The sequence below is a fragment of the Myzus persicae genome, unplaced genomic scaffold (genome assembly GCF_001856785.1).
Source record: "Myzus persicae strain clone G006 unplaced genomic scaffold, MPER_G0061.0, whole genome shotgun sequence".
Lineage (NCBI taxonomy): Eukaryota > Metazoa > Arthropoda > Insecta > Hemiptera > Aphididae > Myzus > Myzus persicae.
The window spans coordinates 212,251-224,261 of record NW_019102267.1 but is presented as its reverse complement, the minus strand read 5'-3'; the positions used below and the strand labels follow the sequence as shown (position 1 = coordinate 224,261).

Genomic DNA, 12,011 nt, shown 5'->3' with positions numbered 1-12,011 from the left:
AAAGATTTGTCATCAATCTGAGACCATTATGATTAAATATTACGATTTTAACAACACTTTTAATAAAATTATTTCTTTTATTACATTATATCAACTTACTTTGGTAAATATAGGGCACAATATGGTAGAATCGTTATAAAAACATTTTGGTGCTTGTATAAGGTTAAAATGATGTAACTAGGATGATTAATTCTTGTTCAATTATATATTTTACAATCCAATTTCGCTTTGCGATTTTCAATAAGAAGTATTAATGTATTGCTCAAAAATCTAAAGGTAATGGCAAAATTACGCGGACAATCGCAATCAAATTTACTGGTTTCTACAAAATAAAAATTGTCTCAATAATTGGTCGTTTAAATTGAAATAAACGCTGACGTATTTTTCGACACGTGTTGCGTTTTTGAATGCCCGTTGCAATATTATTATGGTGAGGGAATAGGCACGGGGTTCTTTAGGGTAACGCATTTATATCGATTGTTATTTTATGTATAAGTGGACCGAAAGATCTAACCTATAGGTATTGTCATTGATTAAATATAAATTAATATATATTTAATCAATGGTTAGGTTAGGTATTGTTGTGTGTGCAAAAAAATCGGCAGATTTATTTTAGTTAGTTTTTGACATAGTACAAGTATTAGTAGTAGCTGAATTCAAAAAGTAGACACGGCCATAATATACAGTATGTTCATTGTTCAAAACATTTGAAATGACGTTAAAAAACCTTAAAACGTTGCCAAAGATGTTACTGATACACTGTGTAAATTGTTTTTAAATAACCTCCGACACTTGGGCCATGGGCTAAACCTCACTGTAGATTGTTACCGATTTTGGTGCTCCGGAACGTCACATATATTGCCTATACTATCCTGGTAACGGCGCATGTTTTCTCTTTACCATATCTCACTACACGTCATTTTGGTTACCATTCACAGTGTCTTTAGTGAATTGAATGAATTGATAAAACATCTAAAAACCATAATTTGAATTCATCTCGAGATTTTGAAAAAAAAACTAGTCGGCCACAAAAAAACTGTCTTCGGTATTTTGCGACTACCTTTAGCTTACACTGAATTATTTCAACGGCGTTTTTCGTTACAGGTACATGAGACCGACGACCTTTCCAAGGACTACAGCAACAAGAACCACGTGACGAGCGTGTCGTCGTCGGCGATCAAACCGTCTGCGCACCACAACCACTACCAGCCACAGCAGCTGAAGCACAGGAACCCCGGGACCAAGCCGAACAGGGGCAAGCACGGGCGCAAGCTGTCCAGCCGCCAGGACCTGAAGAACCTGCTGGTGATGCGACCGCCGCCAGTCGGACAGACGCAGACGTGGAGGTACGTGTACCGGACGCCGGTGGCCGGACACCACCAACAGTATTACCAGGGCAAGCAGCCGCTTCCGGTGATCAAGACCAGGACGGTGCCGCTCATCCTGCACATTCGGCAGAGGTCGGATGACGATTGATGCGTTTTCTTACATAAACCGATATCTTGCAGTTATTATTGTCAATTTTTGTCGCTGATTTAATGCGATATGTGTACGTAACATTGTAGTTTTTTTTTAAAAAGTATAAAGAATTATGTTTAATGATTAGCGCCTTCGACAGCGACGGCTCGAGCGTATTTTTGTAAATTACCTACATAATATTTTTTTTATTATCATTGCTGTAAGACTTCTTTCGTATTTGCATACAGTGTTATTATTATTATTATTTGTATTATTACTATTATTATTATTATTATTATTATTATTATTATTATTAGAAGTTGATACGCTAATTTAAATTTAAATCTATTGCAACGAGTACGATAATTACCTGTATATATATTATAATTACAGTTTCATAAAGATAATGAGTAATTCAATTTAGTCTTTGTATCGTAAATATGAACTAATTACCAATATACTCTTTATAGTATCATGAAACATTCCGTTAAAATACATTATTACATATGTCAAACATGGTTTTCTATAACTTCATTTAAAACAAACAGTAAGTTTATATCAAATTTAAGAAAAAATCTTAAAGTTGTATTGTAGTAATAATACAATTATATATAAATATTTTAAAAATTGGTTTTCCTAATTATAAAACAATAATTCATTAATTCATTAATTACAACAACAAAACAAAAAGTAAATGTAACAATTTATATGTTCTAATTAGTAATTATTAGTCATCGCTGTTCAAATGTTTGATTATTTAATTATACAATACTTGTTGTATGCTTCTACTCGAGACATTTTTATTGTGAATAATTTTGGATTTTAACAATTTGTAACTTTTCAAGCACATGTTAAAATATTTTAAGTTATTCCCTGGATGAGTTTGTGAACAATGCATCCTAATCTGTGTCTTGTTGATCTTGGTTGCTTCGATGTAACTTTACTTATCGTGGTTGTGATAAATATAAATTATTCTACATTGTTATAACTTATATAATTATTAATTACTATTATTTTTCATTAATATAACATAATACTGTGTATAATGTTCGGGCTTGTAATTATTTTAGTCTATTTTATATACTTATATATTGGCCATAGAGTTAAGCTCAATTGTAAAACTATTATCGCTAATTAATATACTGAAATACTGAAAAAAAAATGTTCTTTGTCGATAATATTTTGATTTTTTTACAAAATGACAATTTATAACGGTGAAAACATAAACGCTAATACGAGATAGGCAAAAAATAAATCTTATCGTACAAAAGAGACAAAATCTGAGATACCTGAAAAATTGATTATCTGATGCGATGTTTTTGTGTTATAACTTATAAGTTGTAATATTATATTGTTGGTATGTACTTGGTATGCATTCGAATTTTGCGTACGCTATACAGACAATTAATATTACAAATAAATTCATTTTATTTAATGAACAAAAATATAGATATGTAAGAGAATTGGTCAGTGGTTGCCGTTTGGAGGTATATACAATATACATTGATCTAGTACATATCCTTCAGAAATTTGAGCTGCAATTTCGGATAAAGATATTATACAAACTACAAGATATCATCGATATTTTAAAGACCAATTTTCTGTTGCTCATTGGTCATTAATCAGTTCATATTATTAATGTAATTTATGTCACACTAAAATTCGTAATTAATTACACCTGATGAGGGCCTAACCGATACATTTACTATATGGAAGCAATAAGTAGAATAGAATATCTGAAAAATGTAAGATCAAACATTCAACTTGTTTAAATAGATAGTTTATATAATTGAAAATATTATTCTGTTAATTTATTTATATTTATATTAGCTACGTACCTATTAATTTATCACCATAATAATATTTTTACCTAATATTGATTATTGACGGTATTGACGGTTTAAAATATTCTGAAATATATCAAATTTAATTAAAAATCAACTATAATTTTATTAATATTGGCATAAATTATATTATATTTTTATATCTTTGACGTTTTTTATATATATTGGGTAGTTTTATGTTGGAGATTTTAATAAGTCTTACTGATTTTGGCTTAAATTATGTTATTTTTACACCTTTAGCGCTTAATAGTTAATATGTTATATTATAGCCATTTATAGTACCCAATAAAATATAATTCCGATTAAGGTGATATAATAATATCTCTATATTGTTAGTTTATAACAAAATGTTCAATGTATTGCTATTTGTATATTATATCATTTACGACACCAGAGGCCAATTAATAATTTTAATATAAAAACAATTTAACTAGACAGTATTATAGTATATATTATATACACACACAGATATATAATATATTGTTATTGCGATGGGAATAGGTTTTGACACGAAACAGATGCGGGTCAAGCGGTGGTTTCTTTTTGAAAAAAACAAAATAAATGATATGTCGAAATATAAAATATGTTGTGTACATTTTCATAAATAAATCAAAATTAAATAATATATACAATATTCAAAAACAAGTAAGTTAATGAACTTAACAATAAACATATTACATATAAATATAATAATAATATAATATCTAGAGTGTACTATATAAAAGTGTCACATTTTGAAAGTAACTTAAATATCACAATCTATAGAAAAAAAATATTATAATACAGGTTGAATATGATTTAAACAGGTGTAAAATATTGTACATTAGCCGAACAAATTATTTATGTACATATTCGTCTCAAGTAAAAAATAAAAATAAAATACAAAAAGGCTTGACTAGTTATTATTAATATTTATAATGATTCTATATGTACAGTATAATGTAATGATTAAAATTTCTTAACAACAAAGGTACATTATTGCAATTGAATATTTTTCGACGGTTGTCGTTTCTCAAACATTTGAGGATAACATCGAGCATCGAGCGATTGGTGGGAGGAGCTGTGAGGGGTGAGGGACAAAATCAATCGCTCGACTATTTGCCTATTATTACAATGTATAGGTAGGCAGCTGGCAAACTACATTTCCACTAGAATCGCCATGATAATATAAGTGATTAAACCGGAAATAGCAGATATGTTAATTCATTCGATTATCAGTGTTTTACATAAAACGTTAAATGTACAACAGAGACTCAAATCACAACGAGAAGAATCTAAAATAACAAGCAACAGTTATTAAACGAATTACGACCGCGCAAGTCCGTATTCATTGTGTATTGTGGTACACATAATAATATCATCTGTAATACAGATTGACACGGATAAAAGACTACGCCGGACGCGATTCGTTATTGCCTATTTTTCTATCAGTCTATTTATATAATATAGCTTTTACAATTTACAATACATTTATAATATAATTTTAATATTTATCTGTATGTACACGATAACATAGTAGACACCTCACGAACTAGGTACGTGCCCGTTAATGACCAAGAACGGACAGTACTAATTAGTTTGGTTCGGTGGATTACTTGCACACAGGTATAATATGGCATCATATAGGAGATAGTAGTCGATATAACACGATATCATAATATTATTGTAGTCGGTTATGAAACAGAGAAAGAAAAGATAAAACAAACAATTAATAAACAAACGACGCACTTTCTACGTGCGGTGACGGCTCCGCGAGCCATTAATTATTATAATAACGTAGAACCCGCGCGCCAAAGAGATTGTCGAAGCAGTAAATTATCATGATATCAGACGCGGTGCGAGAGTTGTCGGTTCCGACCCACCGGTCGCCCACCCTATCGCCAAAGTCGTGGTGTGGGTCCCGTCGGGGTTTTCGGCGCACTTCAGTCCGCATCGGACCCGGACAGATAGGACGCATTTTGCCTGAGCACGAACGGCCATCCTTCGCGGGGCTCACCGCGCCGACTGCCGTTGCCACCGCCGGACCGTCATGACGACCCAGCTGCGGCGGGTGCGTAGCCGAGGTTCTTGCGCTGCAGGAACAGATGGATTTCCCGGAATGTGGGTCGGTCCGACTCCTGTCGCTTCCAGCACTCGCGCATCAGGTCGTAGATGTCCCGGCTGCACGCGGGTCGGGCCGGGTACTCGAACAGGCCGTCGTCCACGTGCATGTGCGACAGGTTCTCCACTACCCTGTGGTCGGGGAACCCTTCGAACGGCCGCGACTTTGCCAGGTGCAGGATCTCCCAGAGGGTCACGGCAAACGACCATACGTCGCTCTTCGTCGAGTACTTGTCCTGTGGAAATCGAAACACAACGAAGTTATTACAATATTGCCATGAATTTCAGTTGTGTTTTGTAAACGATATCACTTAATATAATATGATAACATCACAATAATAGTACTGTTGGGTGAAGTGCAGTGGCGACATTTTTGATGGAGGCTAGCCCCCTCCCCCCAATCCCATTTCCCCAAAATGCTTAATCAATATTTTTTTATAATATTTTATAATTTTATATTAAATTTTCGTTAAAATGCAATACCTATATTTAAATATTTAATATTACATGAAACCATTGGTCTTGAAACTTTTGACTAGTGCACTCGCTCATGGAGTAATACTGGCCATTACGTACATATTTCACTGTAACGTGTAGATAATTTCTTTTAACAACAATGAATTCTATTTTCAGGTATCAGTTACATTTTAAGAAACTGTAATTTTCAAAGAGTATAATATAATTTTATTTTGTAGAATTATTTTTCATAGAAATACTATTATATAAGAGGGACTTTTCAATTTAGAATATTTTGTGAGGGTTATTTTTCTCGGAATAAGTTGACGCGATGTGGGTTTCTAGGTAAAGTATAATTTGAAAGAAATTATTTTAAATTTTTATTAAAAATTCCTATTAAAAACCATTAATTTATTATTATATAATTTATATCATAAACCGTTCATACCATACTATTATTACAATAATACTATGTTCTAATAGATTCCAAGAAAACGGCTAAACTCACCAAGAATGCCGATTCCCACGACATCCATCGGATGGGAAGCCCGAGGTTGCCGTCCAGTTTGTAGTAGTCAGCCGAATACGCTTCGTTGTCGGTGCCGAAATCGCTGATTTTTACCTTGTACGCTTTTCCCACCAAACAATTCCTGAAACACGTTTGAAAATTAAATATAACGGTCGACGAGGGAGCGACATAACATGCAGTTGTACGTCGTTGTAAATATTATAATGATAAGCGCTGACGTAAAAATCACATTGTGTTTACCTGGTAGCCAAATCACGGTGGACGAAGTTCAACGATTCCAAGTAACGCATTCCTGATGCTATTTGTGTGGCGAGATACAGCAGACATTGGAAACTGAAAATTACGAACGTGAGAAAACGGGTTGTTAGGAAAAACGATTGTCTTGGGTTTGGTTTTATTACTCACAAAGCGCTCACTTTATCAGTCGATGTTTGTGTTTTGAAAACAGAAAATTTTCATGTCTTTACATATTATTCTTATATTTTAAAGTGGGTTATATCTAATTGTCAACTTGTATGACCAGGGGTTATTTTTCTAAAAACCTTCATGAATAAAATATTATAACAAAATAATTAACCACTTATGATGCGCATACTATTTCAAAGTGTAGATGTGAGTACAGTTGCCAATCGCGACTCCTTAAATAAATATTTTAATCGCACAGTTATGAATAAAGAATTTTGATGATTGATAGTTTGGTGTAATGTTTCACAATCGTTATCGACAATTATTGTTATGTGTACGTTGAGTTGCTCATTGTACAAAAAAATTACAACTGTTCGGAATAATTTTCCTTCAAAAACACCAAAATCGACTGATAAAGACGAGTGTCACTGTTATTTTATCGCGCTGTTTTCGGATAGATACCTCAGGGTTTTCACAGTGGGCGGCAGGTTCCGAGCAGCTTCGACGGGTACGTGCGTCTTGAGGAACTGGTTGAGGTCACCGTGCTCACTGTACTCCATAACTACGCATAGTGGTTGTTCGACGGTACACACGCCCAACACTCTGGCGATGTTTTGATCCTCCAAGCCGGCCAATATTCTTACGTCGTTTTGTAGTTCAGCTCTAAAAAATATAAAACGTTATAATATTGTTGTACGGATATTGGATAGGATCATTTTATCGGTATCCCGGTCTCTTGTCGCCGTAATGATTAATCAACGAATGTTTGAATGTTATATAAAGCGTTTGTTATGTCTTATCATTAAAACAATAAATTGGCGATTGATTTTATTTTATGTAATATCAATTATTCACTATCTCATTATATTCATATAATTTAGAAATCACGTTATTCGGTATGAGCTAATAGATGTGTTAACAGTCACTTAATCGATACACGAGTCACTTATAAAAAACGTTATATTTGAATTTCAGTTAAAATCCGAATAAAAAAATGGGTAATAATTTTTTTTAGATTAAAAATTTGATTTAAATTTTGAATGCTGAGCTCTATAACTGGTTATGTATGGTGAACTAATATATTTTACCCATGATATTAACGTACCTCTCTTTTTCCGACAGTGCGGGCGAGAAGAATTTTACGGCTACCAGCCGCTTGCCCAGTGTCATTTTCGAGTTGTATTCGTTGATACCATCTGCTTCAGCCACATAAATCTAAAACAAATCGAATAATGTTGTTACTTGGTTGACTTAATACGTTTGATATGTATTATTACTTATTCAAAATAAACTTGGATAAACGTTTTATAACAATTTATAGTATAGAAAATAATAAAATGTAATAAAATATATAGAAAACAACAAAAAAAGATAATTTTTATTCGTCTACAAGTTTCAAAATCGCAAAAGATATTTTTATGTACATAAAACTTTTTATCGTTAAACTCGAATTAGTATAAGTTTAATGCACGGGTGCTCGGCTAAACAGTGTATTTTTATTATTCAAATAAAACTTTAAAGTCCGTCTATTGTTTTAACCAAACTGTGCTTACAATTCACGATAGACAAATTTGGATATTAAAACTTTTGATTTGATTCATGCACGAGAAAGTTGAAGGTGAGTATTTTTTTTGCTTTTTACTTTAAATGTTCATGTTTTATCTATTAAATATTTGCCAAAATCTAAAATTATGCGCATGTGCATAAAAATAATAGAAAACACTACATAATTGCGTTAAATGCTGTTACTTAAATGTTTGTCGTTTGATGAACTTTCTAAAAATAAGCTGAACCTATAGGGGATTCGACTAAAAAAAATTTAACCATAATAATAGTAATAATAATACATGATAAACGTATTGTCAAAAACTAGTTTATTGAGGGATAGAGACAACAACTTACCGCTCCGTAATTACCCTCACTGAGTTTGGACAACATACGCAGACGGTGCCGTGGGAATTCGGGCACAGGCGTTTGTTCGAGCCGGCGTTTCAATGCGGTCTGGGATTCTTGTTTTTGCGAAGACTGTAAAAAAACGAAAACAAAAAAAATAAATATTACTTGTAGTTTATGTACTGTATACTGTATATACAAATAGTAATGCGCGTGGTCCGTAAAGAGTTAAATGTTAATAGGTCACCGTCAATGACGAGTGGGATGGGGGTGGATGGACGATCAAAATGTCAAACCGTTCCCCGCTATGCCTACACGATATCTTAAAACGGGAATGATTTTTAAAAAATGTCTCCCCCTCCCAATAGTTTCTATTTTATCTGATTTTTCGTCAATGCTCTCGGGATCCAATTGACCTATAATATTAAACCATATAATATCAAATATCAATTATGAAACGTGTAAAATACCCTTTTCAAACGAATAAACTAAAAAGTAAGCAAATATAGACATAGTAGTGGCCAGTGATGTTTTTGAAGTGGAATTGAATCGAGTCTGGCGCCGATGACTTTACTCGACCTACATGGCTCCATCTGCAAGTACTTAAATTCTTATGATACACAGAATGATTGTTTTTCCCCTCAGTCGATTTTTGGGTTTTTTTTTCAACAAAGAGTCGTTGTTAAACAAATAATAATGATTACAAATTATAATTTTACACGAAACGATATGGAAAACGAATGTCTTACGTTCTATAAAATCATCCTGTGTACTGCAGTTAATGCACACACCGTTTACGGTGTATGCCATCACCACGATATTATATTACAAGTTTGGGCACCTAGCTATACATATCATGACATTATGTTATACTACACAAACGGGCAACGGCTATTGTAATCTGTAATGGATGGCGACAATATATGGCGACGAGGTGGTCCGCACAGATGACGTTTTCACACGACAGACGATACTACTACGTAGGTATATTACTATGTATTTGACGTGTTGTAAACATTTAGCGGACAGGGTACATTGTGTCTATTATTGATAATGACATTGTGCTCGGGAAACGTATATACGCCCTTAAACGGACAAACGCCGGTGAGCATAATATTGTGTACCAATATCACAAAATACACTGCACAACAGCTATTTGTATCAATCACTCGGTGGAGGTAACAAATGTACAATACACGATGTAAGAGAAGTCAACGTGCAAGATACGCACTCGCGAACACACGCACTCACTGGCAAACGGGCGCTATTCAAGGAGACATGACAAGTCGTGGTCGGCCCATTATTCATAATCTTTTCATTGAAACGACACTTGATAAGGGTGGGTGGGAAGGAGATCATGGGCGGAGAAGTGGAGAGGAGCAGCGTGTCGTCGTGCTCGCCGAGTCCGCCGCAGTATAAATCATTTCTCGGCGAAATTATTTTGAAAACTGTGGGGATAGAGGACGATGCACGACGATGACACGCGTGTGGTCGACGGAGTGAGGAAAATAACACCTCATTTATTTTTTCCCCTGTCTTTTAAAATTCTCTAAAATGCCTATCTTGTTTTATTTTATATACCTTTAATTTCAGTTGTTCGATTAAAACCTAACCGCGAATCGTGTTTCAATGTTACAATAATAATTAATAATAATTATACACCCACGACTGACAAAGGGTTTAATTACTTCAGAGCACACAGCGCAATAACTAATCTATTCGTGGTTCTCACAGTATTATTAATTTGTTTTCAGTTTTTATTCCATGCTTTCTATTATGCAACTTTTATTATTCATTATGGCTTTCGTAGTATTTTTAAATATAAATATTTTATTCTTCAAAGTAATGAAATAATGTTTGGCTTGGTTTGGAAATTATGTACCTATAAACTACCTAGTACCTACCATGTATATATTTTGATGAATAAATATAGCTGAAATATTATACCTTCAGTCTTATTGTTATACTGTAATTGAGTGTAACAAGATTAATGTAGGTAAAAGAATATTTGATGCCCGCGGTAACCCGAGTAAAAAGAAAACGAAGAAAGTACAATTATTTAAATAAAATTATAATTTGTGTATAATATTAAAGATATAATTATGAGTCAACGTGTTAAAAGTACCAATATATATATACATATATTCCAAGTATTTTTTCCTTATAAATGTATACCTTAAAGATAAAATATAACAGAGTATGATTTGAAATAAAAAATAATGGTTAAAAGTAAATGCTAGTCGCTACGTAGTAATTAGTTTAGAATAATAAAATACTGTAAAGAGCTAAGATATAGGTACTTAACTGATTTTTATCATGTTATATTATATTATCATCAATATAATTGAAAAGTTATAACGACATTAAAAATGAATAACTGCTTTAATTTTTTACTTCGGATAATATTAAATATGTCCCAAATATTTTTATACCTCGTATTTTTTAATCAAAGTATCTCCCTACTTAGATTGTGTGTTGGTCGTAAACAAAGTGGAACAAATGTAATTTATTTATGATGCTTGGAAATTCGTTAAATAAAGACAAATCAATAAATTGTTACGTTATTGAGTTAAACGCATGCTTGTGTCGGGCTCATAAATTGTGATCAGTTTTATTATTTATTCCCAAGTGGACGTTGGTGTCGGCACTGTTTTTGAGATCCTTCAAGTCAAGAACACTTGTGGATTTATGTACACGGACTTGGCACTCTCATGAAAACATATGTTAAAACTTACTTTTTTACTACTTCTGCTTTCGTCCGTGGGATACATTTTGTTCCTGGTGAACGTGTCGGTCGTGACAGGAGCCACAGGAGGAGCTGACGGTGGCGGTGGTGGCGGTGGCGAAGTTGTGAGTAATGGCATGGTTCCGGTCTCGGGCACAGCGTATTCGTACGCAGAGTCTGAAAGGTAAACAATAGTAAGTTGCCTTCAACAAAAGCGGAAAACAATACAACTTCATTAAATCTTTTAACTTTTGCAACTTTTGCTGAAGAAAAAAAACAGTACCTATTCATTTGTACATTAATTAATGAATTTAAAATACAAAATGAAAGTTAGACGTTTATCCATTCGTTCGCTGTGCATCGTTAAAAACGAGTCGTTCGACTGTCTGAACGTTCCGTGAGTTTAAGGGTCAAAATGTATTATTCATACATACAGGGTGTGGCCCACCATGCAGCATTTCGGTTTTCCAAGTAGGATAAATAAGCAAGCACGGCGGCAAATCCTGTATTATTATAATATACAGATATATATGATGGTGACCCGAAATCTCAATAAAGTATAATATAGAAACGCGACTCTTGTAGGATGTAGCTACCTAAG

General features: G+C 33.4%; 2 protein-coding genes across 2 annotated transcripts in view; one reads left to right on the top strand and one right to left on the bottom strand.

Annotated features, from left to right (window-relative positions):
- Window positions 1–2,034, top strand: part of LOC111031691 — a 32,546-nt gene extending 30,512 nt beyond the window's left edge. Inside the window, exon 4 of the mRNA XM_022311742.1 lies at window positions 1,105–2,034. Coding sequence (XP_022167434.1) covers window positions 1,105–1,476 — 372 coding nt within the window. The 3' untranslated portion in view covers window positions 1,477–2,034. The remainder of the gene's footprint in view (window positions 1–1,104) is intronic.
- Window positions 2,035–4,294: 2,260 nt separating this feature from the next.
- LOC111031689 (discoidin domain-containing receptor 2-like) overlaps window positions 4,295–12,011 on the bottom strand; it is a 135,985-nt gene continuing 128,268 nt past the window's right edge. The window contains 7 exon segments of the mRNA XM_022311740.1: window positions 4,295–5,638; window positions 6,367–6,508; window positions 6,628–6,720; window positions 7,255–7,455; window positions 7,898–8,007; window positions 8,695–8,817; window positions 11,421–11,587. Coding sequence (XP_022167432.1) covers window positions 5,330–5,638; window positions 6,367–6,508; window positions 6,628–6,720; window positions 7,255–7,455; window positions 7,898–8,007; window positions 8,695–8,817; window positions 11,421–11,587 — 1,145 coding nt within the window. The 3' untranslated portion in view covers window positions 4,295–5,329.